The 19309-nt window shown below is 37.1% G+C and overlaps 1 protein-coding gene across 1 annotated transcript in view; it reads right to left on the reverse strand.

Moving 5' to 3' along the window:
• Positions 1-19309, reverse strand: part of aknad1 (AKNA domain containing 1) — a 23082-nt gene continuing 3773 nt past the window's right edge. Inside the window, exons 2-20 of the mRNA XM_077514136.1 lie at positions 15493-17741; positions 12667-13571; positions 10899-10973; positions 10663-10813; positions 9424-9557; positions 9271-9330; positions 9074-9207; positions 7983-8145; positions 6524-6666; positions 5135-5272; positions 4951-5056; positions 4778-4869; positions 3411-3601; positions 3252-3345; positions 2996-3172; positions 2822-2928; positions 2011-2128; positions 1316-1466; positions 1-1229 (exon numbers count right to left, since the gene is read on the reverse strand). Of these exons, the coding sequence (XP_077370262.1) occupies positions 1011-1229; positions 1316-1466; positions 2011-2128; positions 2822-2928; positions 2996-3172; positions 3252-3345; positions 3411-3601; positions 4778-4869; positions 4951-5056; positions 5135-5272; positions 6524-6666; positions 7983-8145; positions 9074-9207; positions 9271-9330; positions 9424-9557; positions 10663-10813; positions 10899-10973; positions 12667-13571; positions 15493-15700 (3366 nt within the window). The 5' untranslated portion in view covers positions 15701-17741 and the 3' untranslated portion in view covers positions 1-1010. The remainder of the gene's footprint in view (positions 1230-1315; positions 1467-2010; positions 2129-2821; positions 2929-2995; positions 3173-3251; positions 3346-3410; positions 3602-4777; positions 4870-4950; positions 5057-5134; positions 5273-6523; positions 6667-7982; positions 8146-9073; positions 9208-9270; positions 9331-9423; positions 9558-10662; positions 10814-10898; positions 10974-12666; positions 13572-15492; positions 17742-19309) is intronic.

Below are 19309 nucleotides of genomic sequence, written 5' to 3' on the forward strand. Positions count from 1 at the left end.
TAAAAAATATATCTTTTGTTATATTTCATCTTCATTGTATACAGTAGTTCATCAAAAACTAAGATTAGTTTAAGTAACTCTTTTACTGCCACGTTATCCAAAAAACAACCCAGACAGTGCCAGCTGATTTCGACTATTTTAACTAATATTGTGTACTTTTACTACATAATCCTGGTGGGTACCACATGAAAGATTGCATTCTATTCTCTCATTAGAAAAAAAAAGTATGTTTCTAACTTATTCTGTTCTTCAGTAATCACCATTTTAAAATATGTAATTTGTGAAAACAAGCTTTTTGTGAAAAGATACATTTTCTCCACAACAGTACTTTTGACACTAATATTTTTTTGTTTGTTTGGTGACGCTCTGTGAATTTGATTAAATGTAACAAAGGCTTTGATCATTCATGTCATCCTTGAAAACGTTCTATTTCGTCAGATTTGGTCATGTTTCATTGTAATTTCATACACCTTGAGCCCATTGAAAAGAGATACAATGCTGCCATCTGCTGGCCATAGTAAGTTGGTGTTTTTGATTCCACAACCCATTGACCAGGCAGCGCTGCACTTAACACTTCACATTGATTTAAAAAAACGAATAAAAAAAAAACCCGTAGTTGACGAGATTTAACGTTTATGGCGGCATACATTGTGATTTTAGTCATCGTTATTAAACGTTTTCGGCAGTCAAAGAGTTAAATATAAGTAATTCACAGAGTAGGCTATGCTAACATTGCTAACATTGCTATATATTGTAGCATTAGCAGAGAAACAATTACCTAAAATATAATAATAGTAACTATATTGTTCATTATTTTGTTAATGTGTTGTTGATTATGCATCAAAATATACCAAAATATTGGGACATGCGCCCATGATATAACTAGAGGGTGAAAATTTGAATGAAGGAGTTGCCATGCTAGCAGCAGCCAACTACTGTGTAGCTGCTAACCTTTTTCTGTACAGACCTTCAACAAGATTTTGGACAGTCAATTCAGTCTACATGGTGTACTAGGTAAAGAAACGTTCTCTTGTGATTGTATTCTCTTTTTGTGCGAGTCCATGCAACGATTCTTGCGCCCTCGCGGCCGAATGTCGCACATTCCCCTGCGGGAGAAGTTGAGCTTTGGCCAGGTCCGCCGTCAGTCTCTTGGCCATGCGGTCCGTTGTCCTCTTCATGCTGCGGGCCGCCTCAATGGCTCGGTCCAGTGTCCTGTTCATCTCCTCCTCCTTGAAAACAGGAGGAGGTAATAAACATCATGCGTTTGTTAATGTAAGAATAGGGTTTGTATTGGGGGGGGGGGAAGACCGACCACCTTTTTGCTTCGCGTCCTGCTGCCGTGCCATTGCAAGACCGGGGACAGAGTGTGCTGAAAGTACACATCCATCGGCAGCAGCGCTGTGTCCGACTGGGTGGAACGCTTGCGGTGATTGGTCACGTGTGGCGCTGGTTCCTTCACTTTGTAGCTGAGTATGATAAGAAAGTTGTTAGGCTCTGGAATTGGATCCCAAAAACACAGACACAAATAAGATTTTAACTCCTTTATTCGAATAACATCAAGAGGCGTGGAACGAACTTGACTAGACCAGAAACAACGAGAATGTATCGAGAATCAAGAGACGTGTAGCGAGCTTGGGTTGTGGAGGTGCACAGAGGAACAGAAGAATAATCCGACGCAAACACTTCTCTGTCAGGCTTATATAGACAGCGGATCAATCTGATTCGTCGTGGCTGGACATGTGGGTAACAGGACTGACATGGATTTCTCTGATTTGGTTCTGACCAAATAAAGAGATTAAAGATTCCTGACATCACATAGCTTCTGACTTCACATAGCTTCTTACCAGTTGAAACTAGATGCTGGTTACGTGCTGATTACATCAGTTCAAAACAGACACTTGACCCCAAAACAAAACACAGTCATGACCCAAGCATAACCCTTGCCCCCAACAAAACACAGACACAATACAGTCATGACAGAAGTTGAATGTGGCATTTTTTCATGTTTACCTGGCAGGTAGACTGCAGGAGGAGCCATAGCTGACCTGGAGCAGTGGTCTTTGGGAGGGCTGAGATGTGCGAAGAAGACGGCGGCTGTCTTTGGAATTTAGGTCATCCATGATGGCCTCTGGTTGAAGAAAAAAAAAACAGTGCAGTAAGAAAATGCGGTAAATGCTATAAATTTCAAAATCAGCATAATCGTAATAATACAAAAGATTATTAATACTAATTTTGAGTTGTTAAAATTTATATATTTACACCTTTTTTACATTTTAAAATAATTTAATAGATTTGGTTCCATCCAAAAGGAACTTGCATAATAGTGTTTCAAAGAATTTTGTCTTAATATTTTTTATTTTACATTTAAACATTTTCTTATTTTGTACCAAAAATCAATTGTGATTTCAATTATTACCAAATTAATCGTGAGTCGTGATTAATATTTTCTTCATAATTGAGCAATGCTGATCCAAATGTGGATTTTCTCTCTCTCTCTCTCTCATGTTCTTGAGTAGCTCAAGTATAACACTGTATTTTATATTATTTTTGTTGATCGACTATAGTAGGAAATCCCTATGGATGGTTTCAAAATAAGGCGGATGACTGGTTAGCACGTCCGCCTCCCAGTGCAGAGGACGTGAGATCAAGTCCGGCCTCCCTGGGTGGAGTTTGCATGTCGAACAAACAACTTGTAAATTCATATTGGGATTAATCGGTATCGAATCGTGACCTATGAATCGTGATACGGATTGAATCGTCAGGTACGAGGCAATTCACACCCCTAGTAGTTGTACTTGAAGACAGTGAAGTAGTGGGGAACCTTTGCTCTTGGAGGACTCCATATCTGTTGAAATCCAGTCTTCCAGTCTTAACTGACTCGAGTTGAAGTTGCTCAGACTTTGCCCGCTGCCTGCTGACTTCCGCAAGCTACAGTTTCAGAAGATGGTGTTAATTATTGGCATTTGATTTAGCGTCATGCATCAGTTCCTCCTACCCGTCTAGCTTGCGGTGGGTCCTGCCTTTAGCCTTGGACCGACGCTCCTGACGATCTTGCCTGTATTTGGAGGCCAGGTAATCCATCTTCCTTGCCAGGTGAGGCAACTGGACCAGACCTTCTTCCAGGTCCTTCTTCAGTCGGGACACTTCCACCTGCAAGGCCAGGAGAGCCTCACTGGACACACACAAACACACCACAGACGTGTACACGAGATCATCTCACAGAAAATGAAGACGCATTCGTCGGTATTGACCTATTACAAGAGCACAGGTGGCGTTCTCTCTGCTCTGCATCCATCGCGGGGCTCACGATTGGTTCAGAGGTGAGGTGATTGCTTGCATCAGGACCTGTTCAGGTCATGGATGACAAAGATTTACTTCATTGCAATGATGAGAATGAAGGATGAACTCACCCTGCAACTCGAGAGAAGATTTTTTAATGGTGCTTTGCACCCATTGGTCGACTGCGGCTGCTGAACTTCCAGGCTGCGCTTGGACCGGCAACTTCTGCCGCCGGCTGCTTTCGTCCTTTGGATGGATCGTTGTCAGCAGACCAAGGGCGGAGCCTTCACTGTTTGGAGTACAAAGTTCATCACGGGGAAATCTGGGGAATACGTGAAAAATCACATTGGAATAGTCACGATCGATTATGATGACAAAAATAAGCAACTCAAAAACAACAACCACAGCTTTAACAGTGTGCTGTAATCACAGCATGTATGACATCACTTGTGTTGGGCTGCAGCGCCAGTTAGGGTAGAAACAGAATTGCAGTTTTCTAACAGCCGCCGCTAGTTCATCCAGTGGCACTTGTCTTCACATTCCACATAATGGTCAATGGAAGGAACGGTTTTGTTCTGTCCTATTTAGTTTCTTTCACTTTGTTTCATTTATACATGGGTTCCACCACCTGGTTAAGAAGTTCTCAGTAATAGAGACTTTGTCCAAAGAGGTCCCCATAATTCAGCACGCTTGAATCCCACAGGGGTCAAACTTGGGACCCAAACTATTTTTTTTCTCGCAAGTTTCTGAGTTATTTCTTGTAAATTTGTAAGTTTTTTTTTTTTCTCGCAAATTTGCCACTTTATAATGTAATATTACCTGTGGTGTACCCCAGGAGTCCATCTTGGGACCCAAGCTATTTCTTTTTTTCTCTCAAGTTTCACAGGGGTTTTTTTTGTCACAAATTTGCAAGTTTATTTCTCGTAAATTTGTGATTTTAGCAAATCTGCCATATAGTGTTTTTCCTCGTAAATTTGCCACTATAATATCGCAAATATGAGTTTTTTCTCGCAAATTTTCCATTTCATCATGTCACAAATATACAAGTCTTTTTTTCTCATAAATTTGCAAGTATTTCTTGTAAATTTGTGATTTTTCTTTCACTCAAATTTTCCACTTTATAATGTCGCAAATATATGATTTTTTTTCTCATAAATTTGCCGCTTAATAATATCGCAAATATACAATTTTTTTTCTCAGAAATTTTTTTTTTAGTTTTTTTTTCTCAGAATATTACCCTCCCTCCCCCTCTAAAAAAAAATAAAATATTTACAGTATGTGTGGCCCTAATACACCATCGTGAATAAATGTTCATAAAACCTCAACAAAACTAAGTACGTACATGATATTTGGATCTGACAAATCTGATCGGACCGAAAAAACAATAATAATAATAACCAACATGTGCAGGAATAAGTGCAGCCAAGAGAAACACTACAAAATGAAGATAATTATTTATTATTATTTATTATTTGTCATTCCTGATAATTCCTTGTACCTTTCTATGGAAGGATCAAGCGTCAGTATTCCAGTGGATTGATTCAAGTCGGAGCTCCCAAATCCACTGTCTGTCTCCCTGCATGCAGCCGCCTGCACCCACAGACAAAACCAGTAAGTACCCACGTCGACTTCACCATGCAAACCAAACAAAGAACGTTCGACGAGCTTGACCTGTGGTAGTGATGAGTGTGCATCAGCGTAAGCGGAGACCTCCACAGCTGGGATGACACCCACGTCAACATCACATTCTTGCTTTAGAACGCCATCTTGCGTGCCACTGCAACAGGATTTTTATTTTTATTTTTGTTAATGTTATAAATGAATTTCATGCATCCATAATAATAACAACACTGACCTTCCCGATGTCCATTTGCCACTGATTATACTCCAAATGTCACTGCTAGCTCTTCCCTCCAAAGTGGCAGATTTTCTCTCTTCGTCACGATTCTCCTCATCCTCAGCATCCGGAGGTCCCTCCGGGCAAAAACAAAACCTGCACACGATCCCAAAACACTCTTAAGGTGACCACAATGCAACCGAACACCGACACGGCAACTTGAAACACGAGCTCCCTGCAGGAAGAGGAACATGAATAGTGATGGTGTGCTGTCTCTTCTGTATAGCAGTTTGTTATTCATTCATTCATTCATTCATTCATTCATTTTCTTGACGGCTTATTCCTCACAAGGGTCGCGGGGGGTGCTGGAGCCTATCTCAGCTGGCTCTGGGCAGTAGGCAGGGGACACCCTGAACTGGTTGCCAGCCAATCGCAAAGCAGTTTGTTATGTATTATAATTATTTTTTAATTATTTTTATTATTATTATTATTTTTTTTTTTTACAACTAATTGATGATCATGCCCATCTCAAATAAAAAATAATTATAATACAGCAGTTTATGTATTATAATTCTTTTTTTTTTGTATTATTTTATTATTATTTTTTACAACTGATTGATTATCATGCCCATCTCAAATAAAAAAATAAAAATAAATAGAATACAGCAGTTTGTTATGTATTATAATTATTTTTTAATTATTTTTATTATTTTTATTATTAGTTTATTATTTTTTACAACTAATTGATGATCATGCCCATCTCAAATAAAAAAATAATTATAATACAGGAGTTTATGTATTATAATTCTTTTTTTTTAATTATTTTTGTATTATTTTTATTATTTTATTATTATTTTTTACAACTGATTGATTATCATGCCCATCTCAAATAAAAGAAATAATAATTAGAATACAGCAGTTTGTTATGTATTATAATTATTTTTTAATTATTTTAATTATTTTTATTATTAGTTTATTATTATTTTTTACAACTAATTGATGATCATGCCCATCTCAAATAAAAAAATAATTATAATACAGCAGTTTATGTATTATAATTCTTTTTTTAATTATTATTTTTGTATTATTTTTATTATTTTATTATTATTTTTTACAACTGATTGATTATCATGCCCATCTCAAATAAAAAAAATAATTAGAATACAGCAGTTTGTTATGTATTATAATTATTATTTTTTTATTTGAGATGGGCATGATAATCAATTAGTTTAAATGATTGATAGGAATTCTGCTGATTGAGTGTAACTCATCACCTTTTAATTGTGGATTTGCACAATTGAGGCAAAAATGGATTTATTTAGCAGAAGAATTCATCTAAATCGTTGAATGATATTTTGTCATCATGATTATTGAAAAACATGTTTATTTATAAGAAAACGAGCTCACCTGTTGATAACTTGCATTGAGTCTTTGCTTGTGAGCTGGCTGCTTTCCTCTGATCCGTCATTTTTACCGCTCTCGTCCTCCTTTTGTGCCTCCGTCTTTGTTTTCCTTCTAAAACATTCAGCGGTCGAACTTACACTTGATCCCTGAAACATGAGACACAGTCGCAAAGTTGTCGCACTTTTCTCGGCAAAGCCAACACTCTCAAATATGAATTAATAAAGCAGCTGACAGAATTAAAATAAAAAAATAAAAAATTAAGGTGCTGGACTGGTCAACAAAGTACTGTAGTAGATCATTTATTATTTTGATATTTTCTCTAAAACTGTAATATTGTACTGCAAAGTGACCTTTGGATGAACAATTTAATTATTATATCATTCTCTCATTAGAAATTGCATAACAAATACTCGTGATTTATTTCCTCATATAGAGGCTGGAGGAGTATCTCGGCAGAGAAAACCAAGCGACTAATTGGGGTAAGACATTTATTGCTCCATGAAAGGAAAAGTGTGTAATAAGTGACCACTAGATGTCGCCATTAGTTAGAAGCACGCACACTATGGTGGCTTAGAGAGACCACACTCTGTAAGTCGACCACCAATTCTTATCTTACGTGAGCTAACGAGCATCTTGGCGACCACAGTCGAGCTGGGTATTGCCGCCGACCTCACAATACGATACGTATCATGATACAGGGGTCACGATACGATACGTATCGCGATACATATGCATTCCAATACATGATAGTCAAGGCGATACGTATCCCGATATTTTACATTAATGTAAGCATTTTATAATAACTGTCATATGTATACCTAAATGATATGTTTATTATGCTGGATGACAAAAATGTTTTTGTTCTGAGCTCTTCTGGTTTACCACCAAGCGGCATGCTTGGTCTAAATGTGTACGCACGACAGAGCAGGGAGCAGTTTTCACATTGATTAATGGGCATGAGCCGAAATGAGCAAAAATATCAAAGTATTAAAATTACAGCTCTAAAATGTGCTTATTTGAAATATTTGGGGAAATAAAAACAGCATTTTTTTTTATGTAACACATTCTATTTCGTTTTTAAACAAAATAAAGGAAAATTGGTACATTAAGACACATGCAATGTTAATTTTATAAGTAAATAAATGTTGATATTGTTCCTCTGCTTTCATTTTTCTTAGCAAGACACAGTGTCCAATCACTGGTGAGCTATTTTTTGCATTAATTGAAGGCAATTAACTTCAAAGACGCTGCTGGTTTTTATTTTTTAGGTGCAATGCAAGCTGCAAAGGCAAATGTTAACTGCCTATTTAAAGTTAACGAGCAATATCGATTCTGACGCCTGTGTATCGATACGTGTGTTGAGCTGTATTTAGATGGCACTAAAGATCACACACTGTGGCTTTAAGTAATAATTGACTTTTTGTGTGTAAAATCCAGCTAAAGTCAACCTAAAGTGTGTTACCTCATGCAGTGATGTTGGAGGTGATGCCTTCAACGGCAGCTTTTTTGTTGCTGGAGTTGACGAAAAGAGAGGCGGGGTGACCAGCTGGCGCGTATTTTTCTCGATCATCTCCTTAATATCCTCCAGCTGCATCCCCACCCTAAATATGTCCCCTTCCACCAGCCTGCATGCATGTAAACCAGGGGTGTCCAAACTTTTTCATTTGAGGGCCACATATAGAAAATCAGAAGGACGCAAGGGCCACATCATGTTATGAAGAGAAATTGTGTTTAGTCCTAAAAATTGTATTTTGCATATTTACAAAAATGCTACAGTATATAAACCAATTTATTTGTAATATGGCAGTAGGGTTATTATAGTTTTAGAATTTTTCATTTGAGTTTTTTTTTGTTTTGAGTTTTGTTTTTTAAATTTAGTTAGTTTTAATTGGTTTTCAGGATGGTTCTGTTGAAAATTAGTTTTAGTTCTTTAATAAATGCTTAGTTAGTTTAAGTATTAGTTTTAGTTTTTTTTTTGTTTTTTTTTAATGTGTAGTATTGTGCGCAATATTTAAAAAACACCATGGGTGCGACGCCACTATTCTGGTTTATATCAAAATAAGTCTACTAAAAATCACATTTAAAATCATTCCCAAAGGCTCATGCATTAAATTAATTACCAACGACTAAAACGAAGGACATTTTTGCTATAATTAGAGTTTGTTTAATTTTAGTTAGTTTTGTAAACATAAAAAGTAGTTTCAGTTAGTCTTCTGTTTTTAAAAAAAAAGCATCTTCGCTTTTATTTTATTTCGTTAACGAAATTGTTTTTTGAATTTTAGTTTTTTCATTAATTTTAGCCAACTAAAATAACCTTTAAAAGCACCTGTGTTTTTTGACACGCTGCCTTCGTAGTTTGACCATCTCCAAGCATTTTTGTTTTTATTTGATTTGAACTGAGTCAAATGCCATTTTTAGCACATGTCGCGGCCCACTAAAAAAATCGACGGCGGGCCGCAAATGGCCCCGGGTCGTAGTTTGGACACCGATGAAACAGCCAAATCACACGACCATTTACATGCACAAATGGCGATGAGTCCGTTTTGGGCACACCTGTTGGGGTCGAATGTTCCGACGTTTCTGCGCAGGCCCAAATAATTCCGCATCTCCAGAGCTCGGTGCTCTTCTTTCTTGCTCATGTATTTTCGTTCCAACTGGTCCTGCGCTTCCATCAAGCTCCTCAACATCTACCAGCAAATCCCAGTTAACGTCACGCATGACAAGCGTTTGTGTTCTCATGGCCAGTTTACCGTTTGCTGCTCGTCTGTGCTGGCCGACATGTTGTTCACGCTCCGCTTGAACTCGTCCACCTGCACAAAAAGATTGTTGTCAATGTGTTTTTTGTTACATTCGTTAGCATGGAGTCATCTTTTTTTTTTTTTTCTTTTTTTTTTTAAACTAACTGTCTGCATGAATTGGCTAATGACAGCGGTCAGCTCAGCTGTCATTTTCTCAGCCTCACTGATGGCGTCTTGATCAGGCACGTTGGGCTTCATCGCATCTTCATGGGCTGTTTTTAATTTTTCAACAATGTTCTCTGAAACACGTTGAAGAGAAAATGCATTTCATAAGATCATTAGTAAAAGTTGATGTAAGGACAATGTTTTAAAGGGGAAATAGTTCAAAATTAGATTTTAAACTATTTTTTTTAAATTATTTTTATATAAGGAGTTTGTGTTCACAGTAGAGCTGTCAAACGATTAATTTTTATAAATCAGATTAATCACATTGTAGAATTTTGATTCATCACTGACTTAAAAAAGCTTTTTTTTCCCCCCCCAACATTTTTGCCCGCTGCACACGCTCATCCTGCTTTTTCTAATCAATTAATTATTTGCACAATTTAAAATGGGGAAAAAATGACCTACGCCATATGTAAACATTTATTAAATGCTTTACTTTAATGCGTGTAGTTTTGTTTATTGCTCAAACTCCAACAGCAATGCTTTAATGTAACCATCCACTGTTGGCTAAAAAAGAACATCTGCGGTCAAAATTAATAGTGTGATTAAACTGTGGTAATACAATGATTAATGCGCTAATTTTTTGTGATTAATTAATTAGTTAACGCTTTAACTCATTTACTCCCAATAACGTATAAATACGTTTTTTTTATGTTCTAAGTGTCCCAAAGACGTATTTATACGTTTTTTTGTTTTGTTTTTTATGCTAGAGCATACAGAAGGCTTTGATGCAGCCTCTCAACTGCAAAGAATGGTTGCAAAAATTGTAGTTATTACACAAATGGCCAGCAGGTGGCAGCAGAGCAAAGGAGATCAACCAGGGCCATCTAGAAAAAAAATTCAATTACTTACAATTTGAAATAGATTTGTGAAAACTGATGAAACTTAGCTGTCTTCTGATGCTAATTGCTGCAAAAACGGAAACAGATAGAAACATACTTTTTTTCCTGATGAAAGAAGAGACTTGAATCTTTCTTTTGATAGGTTCCATGATTTTATAGCAATTGAACACAATATTCTGTTGGCCTTGCAAAATCAGTCAAAATCCAGTAAAACAGCCGGGAGCGAACGGAACTGATTCTGTGAAAATGGCTGGGAGTGAATGAGTTAACTTTGACAGCCCTAGTTTACAGTCAAGCAGTACAAAGAGAAGTGTAACCAGACTCGTGTCACTTGAACCCGTTTGTCTCCGTGGAAACAAGATGTATATCCTCCAGCGTCGTCCCGTCGTAAGATCGGATGTCGTATGCGGAAACATACCCAGTGTTGGAATGTGAGGAGCTGCTGGTCCAACAACTGGGTCAGCCTCGATGCAAATGTCTGATGAAGGCTGGAAAAGGAGATTATGTGATTTAAAAAAATAATATATTTTTTTTAACCTTACTATAATTGGATCAGATTTCAAATGTACTTACGTCGGTTCCCAACCTCATTTTATCAATGAGATTCTCAGCCCTGCCATATTTGGACACAAGTTTATCATATTCAGCCTGCAGAGATTAAGACAAAAAAAAAGAAAAACAAACAAACATAATTCTTGCCTGAGCTGGTCCACGGAATAAGCAAACAAATATTGATGGAAAACAAACTAGAGTCTAATTAATTCCCCACTAAAAATGGTTTGTAATTTTCTATAGTTTCCACAAGATGGTGGCAAATGACAGTTTGTCGAAATGGAGTCGCTTCCGAATTTTCTTGGCAGCAAGAATCAACCATATTGGGGGGGGGGAAACAGCAAATAGATGATTTTTAAAAAGTTTGTCTTTTATTATTATTATTATTAGTAGTAGTATAGCAAATTATAGATGAATTCACAAATGCTAAATTGTAAATATGTTAGGGGTCAAAGTAATGAATGAATAATGCTTGGATTTAGGCAGGTTTTTTTTTAAATTTACAAAAGCTTTTACACATTTTTACTTTAAGTATTGTGACCTTGTTTCATGTATCTCTGTTCACTTATATCATTATTCAAGTATTTGTGTAACATTTTATCATTTATTCTGTTATAATAAACATCATGCGTTACATTGTACATTTGAAGTAATTTTTTTCTCATATTTAATATATTATAATTAAGTGACTATTTAATCTTTCACTTTTATTGTTTGTCTTGCTAGGGCGGTGTTTTTTGTGTGTATGGTTTTTTTTTTACAGTAAATGTGCACTACATAGCTTTATTTATTTATTTATTCATTTATTGCTTTATTTAGTTTTCCTAGATCAGAGGGTCACAAACCTTTTTGAAACTGAGAGCTACATTTTGTGTACTGATGTATGCAAAGGGCTATACAAACTCCTGAAGTAACACATTTGCTCAAATTACCTTTCATCATATGATACTATCCTACATATTTAATGCTATAATAATTTAATAACGTGGGATGCAAAACCAATATCAACATGCAACACTTTATTTCTATAAATCTCTGCAATGCAAATGATCACTACTAATACACCATATAATCGTGGTTAAGTACCTGCAGATTCACTTATTCCTGAATATTTTTTTTTCAACGGAAAATAAAAACATGTTTTTGTTTTTTTTAAATTTCCATTTCCTTATTTGTTTTCCCTATTTTCTTACAGTTTTGAAAATGTATATTGAATGTTTATCAGCATTTTTTTGAGAATTTATTTTTGGGGTCTGTAAAGAAACACTATACATATATATATATATATATATATATATATATATATATATATATATATATATATATATATATATATATATATATATATATATATATATGTACAGTCTTCCCTCGCTATAACGCGGTTCACTTTTCGCGGTCTCGCTGTATCGCGGATTTTTGTGAAATTTTGCATATTTTTTTTTTACAGTAATATACACATTTTATAAAATTTATGAAGGTTTGAACATTATCAATGTTTGAACAAGAGAGAAATGTGAGAACATGTAAATGCCTCAATGAGAAAAGTGTATAAATTAGTAAAACATAAAGCTAACTACTTCGCGGATTTCATTTATTGCGGGTATTTTTTGGAACTTAACCCCAGCGGAAAACGAGGGAACACTGTATATATATATATATATATATATTTTTTTTTTTTTTTTTTTTTCTCCCAATGCATGTCTATGGGCATCAATCATCAATTGTCCTCAGTTTTTCTAGCAGGGCTCGACTGTACCTGTAAGTGATGCTCCAGGACAGTACTGACCTGGTCATGCGTGTCTTTGAGGACTTGAGGCACTTCTGCAGGCTGAAGACCGCAATCCTCCAAAACCCTGCTGATCAACTGTAACATTCCCGGCGAGGACTGAGCTCGGATCATGGGACCGATGACTTTTGGACCACTGGGCCCTTTTGGAATTTTGACCTTGGGGGCAACCTTGGAGAAGTCAGGCAGCGGGTAATGCACTTGCCCCTGTCCGTACTTGAGCTCGCCGAAGGACCTGCTGCGCAAATGCGAGACTTTGATGCGAACGTCGCGCTCGTCACACTTTGCCGGCGTCGCAGCGCTCGCGTCGCGACCGGATGCCGTGTTGGCCTCCTCCAAACGTTCTCGTTTTGACGCGCTGTTGCCGTTACTGGAAAAACTACCGACGGAAGTCTTGTCAGAAATGCTGCTCTCGACCGCCGTGTTGTTGCGTGTGGATATGCTAGCGTGGGGGTCATCGACGCTGTCCAGCAGGGAGACCTCGGGAAGGGTCTCGGCTTCAATCAGCCTTCCGGACTGTTGCAACTCCTCCTGGGAGAAATGCCGCAGCAACATCTTGTGAATGTCGACTGGAGGTCGGGAGCAGGGCGGGGCCAAATCTTCATCCTGTTCATCCTTTTCTTCTTCCTCCACGTGAGCTCGAGCAGAAACCAAATCGAGGTGTGTCGTTGCTGTTTGCCTTCCATCAGAGATCACGTTACCCGGCTGACCACGATCCATGCAGTTGAAGTAAGGACTGCCAAGGTCGCCATCATAAGGGAGCTCCTCCTGATCCTCATCACTAGTATTTTGTCCAGGGTCCTCATCATGTCGCTGGCTTAGGAGCTCTTCATTCCGCAAAGCGCTGCTCTCAGATGGTCGCGCCCGTTCACTCCTGACAAGAATGGAATCTGAAACAAGGTCATCTGGAAATGAACAAATTCATGTTATCTTAACTCATTTACTCCCAATAACGTATAAATACGGTTTTTTAATGTTGTGTCCCAAAGACGTATTTATACGTTTTTTTATGCTAGAGCATACAGAAGGCTTTGATGCAGCCTTTCAACTGCAAAGAACGGTTGCAGAAATGGTAGTTATTACACAAACGGCCAGCAGGTGGCAGCAGAGCAAAGGAGATCAACCAGGGCCATCGAGAAAAAAAGCTCAATTACTTAATTTTGAATAGATTTGTGAAAACTGATGAAACTTAGCTCTCTTCTAATGCTAATTGCTGCAAACGGAAACTGATAGAAACATACTTTTTTTTCCTGATGAAAGAAGAGACTTTAATCTTTCTTTTGGTAGGTTCCATGCTTTTAAAGCAATTGAACACAATATTCTGTAGGCCTTGCAAAATCAGTCAAAATCCAGTAAAACAGCCGGGAGCGAACGGGATTGCGAAATGTGAAAATGGCAGCGAGTGAATGAGTTAATAAGGGGAAGATAGCTTTAAACATTTCTTGATAATATTTTAAATGTGACCTAACTAGTTGTGGGAATAGCATTCCCACATATGTTATTGTGATTTTATTTTTTATTCTCCAAACTTTTTTGCCGCGTAACAACTCCCACATAATACTTCCAATTTACATTGTTCAAATTTCAACTAGCTTCAAAAATTCACGCCACCCGGAGTATATATAGTCTGATTCCACATTACTGACAGTATTTGCACAATTTAACTTGTAATATCAACTTTTCCCTATTCATTTGTCCATTGTCCAGTAACCAGGAGGTCATAATTTCATAATTTATGTCTCAATTTACCTCATAAGCATTCCACATGCATTCAAATCTTAGCATTCGACTATTAGCATTCAGCTTTCAGCATTCCCGCGCAATTTCTCAGGAAATTGCACTTAGTCTAGTCTAAACATGACATTCGGATTAATATGACATTTATGGAATATGAGTTATGCAGCAAAATTCAGCCACTTTTATCCATCTCAGGGGGCGGCCATTTTACCACTTGTTGTCGACTGAAGATGACATCACAGTTGCTCAGGGCTTCGGCAACCAGTGAGAATTTTGTAGATAAAAAAAATGTTCGTCATAATTTTCATCACGAAAACTTTTTTTTTCAGACGAAAATTAAACGAAAATTAAAACAGAAGCCATTTGTTGCAACTAGGGGTGTGAATTGCCTAGTACCTGACGATTCGATTCGTATCACGATTCACAGGTCACAATTCGATTCGATACCGATTAATCCCGATACGAATTTATAAGTCGATTCTTGCGATTTTTTTCATTCAAATTTAGAAAATACTAATCAGTAAGCTTGTAGAGTGTAAGATTTATATGAAAATGTATTATTTATTTATCTGAAATTTCAGTCTTATAGAGGTTGTAATCTGCTTCATGTTTGAACAGCATTAAAATAAAATATTAAGGCTTAATGTTCCGTTCATATAACATTCTTCCATGCTCAAGGTGTGAATCCTTAAAAAAAAAAAAAAAAAAAAAAAAAAAAAAAAAAAAAATCGATTCTGCCGATTATTGAATCGATTCGAGAATTGCGCGATGTAGTATCGCGATATATCGCCGAATCGATTTTTTTAACACCCCTACAAAAGACTATTACTAAAACCAAATTACAATTTCTTATCAAAATTAACACTCCAGGCAACAACCAATAACAGCTCACCTGAAGCTGAACCTGAGCAACTGTGATGTCATTTTCACTCGACAGCAAGCGGCAAAATGGCCGCCCCCTATACATGGATAAAAACAGTTGGATTTTGCTGCATAAATTCTTACACAAATGCAATATTAACCAGTATACCATATTTAGACTAGCGGGGCTGCATAGAACATATTTTTTTGTTGGCGTACGTGACTCGCCTCTGAAATGATTGCTGGCCTCAGACACGGCGCACTCTGCTCGTGACAGTTGCAAAGCTAACGAAGAAGCCAGCAGATCACTGAGGTGGCGACTTTCGTCCTCACTGAGATCCACCACGATTCGCTGCTGGATGCACTTTTCCCATAATAAAGTCGTCTCGCCTTCTTCCCGAACATCCTCGTCGGAATCTTCGCGTCCACCCTCCATGACCCGCGAGCTGACCTTGGAAGTGAGACTTCTCTTGTGACGATAATGGAAACAAGTTGACAAATCAATTCATGCTTTACTAGGGGTAAATATTGGATCATGTAATGTATGATGTAATCTACATCACTAAGCACGACGTTAGAAGTGAATCAAGTGAAATTTAAATTTAATACGGTCCAGTCAAAGGCAGCATATATGTCACTAAATAAGCATCATAAAAAGAAGACGAATGCTAAATAAGTCTTGTGTACTGTAATATCCCAAATATTAGTCCTCTACCTGCGTGTAGCATGACGTCAGCTGTTTCATTTGTCTACTATTCATCTACATTCAACTGTTAAGAAGGTTCGTACTTACTTAGTAATTGACCAGTCCTTTAAAAAGACAAAAATAATCTTGTGTGAAACAAAGCGTCACCTCTTGGCGTATTACTGCAAGTAAATAAGTCCAAAGCTTCTCCTCATTCCTGTCTTGACATATGCTTTTCTTTGGACAGGTTTTGTTTCTGCACCGTCATTAATATTGCACATGTTAGTGGTGTCCATCTGGACCTGCATTGTCAGCTGTACAGGCGTCTGGTTGCCTGGTAACGGCAGCAGAAATGACACATTTAATTATTTATTAGGAAAAAGGAACAAGCTTGACACCACCGTCACTGCATTAAGAACAATATCGTACACATGCATACATTAATTACTGTATTTATTTGTATTTGTTTCTTTTAGCCAGTGTGACTTCAATAAACCCACCAGAAGTTCTCGTTTAATTGACTTTGCAAGCATCAAATGGTTACATTTAGAATATTAATAACGATAACTGAAAAATCTCGTCACTCCATCGTGAGTCAATTCTATTTTATGGCTGAATGACAGAAGCTTTACCATACGTCATTCTATCGATCTTTTCAAATCTTTTTGACCAATGACTGGAGGCCTAGGCGTGGCTTTCTTTGAATGCCGTCCTTTGATTGGCTGCTTGTACAAAAACACTTCACTACGATAGGGGGAAAAAAAAAAGACAACCTTCAAACTATTCGTCGAAGTTTTACTAAATTAATGAAAGTATGGCTACCGAATAGTGTCGTCTACGCGCAATGTGTTGATTGTTTGCACACGAGTAGGACTCATTATCGTAACAAAGTGAAACAAGGACAGAAGGAGACACGAGCTGTTCGAACTGGATCGACTCACGTAAGTTTTTGGCTAATACGCTAACCGGCTAACTATTGACACAGTAACGAGGCAGTAATTCGCTGTTCGTAGTGTTTGTTGAATAAAACTTCTATTAATGCTTTTGGCTTCATGTGTGTATTTACTCTTAGCAGTCGATTGTTTGTAATATGTATTAAATAATGTTGACCTGAGAAACATGCGGACTTTTGGGGGGAGGTTAGAAGTATTGTGGTACTGTATTGATTGAAATGTACGTAATAAATAGTTCCTAATCAATATTTAATTATTGTAATCGATGCCAGTATTGATTCCCCTGTTTAAAGTGAAAGTGTATAATTCAGGGATAATGGAATCCATGCACATAGTGTTATTTATGATGACAAATATGGACAAAACTGAGATCTGACATAATTCTTATGTTCCCTGCAGGTTTTCTAGATTTCCTGCCCCCGTGAGAAGGAGCTACCGGTCAGTATGCCATGATTTGTATTTTTTTTTTAATATATATTGTTTTATTTTTATTCTTTTTAATGACGTACTGCTCCAGGATTTTCTTGCTTTGTGGTGTCAGGGGCAGACAGTATTCATTGCTTTCAAAAATCTTGAACCTCTGCTTGGGATCTTGCGTCAGCAGACACTTCATTAGGTACACCTGCACAAGCCAATGAAATCCAATATAATTGTGTATAATTATGCTCCATTTTTGATGAACTGTTAAAAAAAAAATATATATTCACGTAACTGTTCATTACACAGCATCAGACTGAGAAGTGCTTTTAATATTTTGCCCGTCTCATGTAGCTCAATCACGAAACCAAGCGCCTAAAATGCAGGCGTACCTGGTTGAAGGTCGAGTGAGTGTGTTTTTCCTGTTCACACACACACACACACACAGTCATTCATCAACAAACTTGAGTACAATTCAGTTAGTAGCACACCCATTTGGCAGACAATGGCGGGAAAGGTGCACTCTGGCACTCCTCAGACTGTTTGCGTAAGCATTTATTTTTTGTCCATTACGGATTAACGTAATATACTGTACCTGGTCTATAGAAACACTCCCGTACAGTCACTTGACAGTTCACACATGTCTACTTTTTATATTATTTTGCATATACAGTAAGACCTTGATTGTTGCATATCCGCAAAGTTCTACTTTGGAGGTTCCGCTATGGCAGTGGTCAGCAACCTTTCCTGTCAAAAGAGCCAATTTTAGGACAAATAAATAACCAAAAATGTGTCTGGAGCTGCAAAACATTTAAACATTGTGATAAACAAAACAATGTGTTAGTGTTAAGTCTAATGTACTGAGGGCCCAAGAGCTAATTAGAGCAGCACTACAACACAAAAATATGCAGCATCTAATACTTTGACATTTATTTTCTTCTACCTTTCGTCATCCATTTTTGCATTTTTTTTTCTGGTTTCCTTCTTTATTTTTCATAAATTTTTAGACAGCTTTCTGTCAAATTTCTGACATTTTTTTGTCAATTTTATGGCCTCTCTTCATTTTTTGTACGTTTTATGGCTTTTTTTTGCAACTCTTTTTCTATTAAATTTCTGACATTTTTGGCAATTTTGTGTGCATTTTATGGTAATTTTGGAGATTTCTTCTTTTGGGACATTTTATAGTTACTTTTTGAACGTTTTATTTTGTGCCCGCTTTATTCAATTCGCTGACATTTTTGGCAATTTCATGAACATTTTATGTTAATTTTCTGCTTTTTTAGGTAATTAAAAAAACTTTTGTTTTTTCTGACAAAAACTCTGACACTTTTTGAATATTTAATTATTCAGTGTTTACCTCAATCATGAATTCATTTGAAGAATATTTTGTCTAAAAAAATAAAAATAAATGTGTAAAAAAAAAAAAAAAGTATTAATTTAAAATTATTTTTTTTTTTTAAGAGAACGACAGGGAGCCACAGGAGAGGGACTAAAGCGCCGCATGTGGCTCCATTTATTTGTAACATATTTGACTAAAGATACAGTATTGAAACCGATGAATTGCTACTTTCCTATTAGACATGGCTTTGGCGCCTGGATAGGTTCCAGAGGGGGGAAAAAACACACAAATGGGAGCATAAATATTGTCTGTGGAGGGTTCACTATTGAATATTTTGCATAAAAAGATTCAATATAGTTTCTTAGTGTTGGTTTAAATGAAAGGAAAAATCTTATCTGCTGCCTTTCCCATAAGTGAGTGGAAGGAGGGGCCAAGTGGGTTCCCGTTGGGGGAGCTACATTATTGGCGCGGCTTGCATGACCTCATGGAGAAATGCGCTAACGGTTGCTTGCTTATCTTTAGCTAGTTCACACATGCACACACATTTTTTTTCTTTTCTTCTCCTTTTGTGGATGTTCTGGACTGTCTCAGAGCTTCTTTTTGGGTCAAAGCTAGCAAAGTCCTCGTCGCTGGCTCCAGAACTCCAGAGCT

The sequence above is a fragment of the Festucalex cinctus genome, chromosome 1 (genome assembly GCF_051991245.1).
Source record: "Festucalex cinctus isolate MCC-2025b chromosome 1, RoL_Fcin_1.0, whole genome shotgun sequence".
Taxonomy (NCBI): Eukaryota; Metazoa; Chordata; class Actinopteri; order Syngnathiformes; family Syngnathidae; genus Festucalex; species Festucalex cinctus.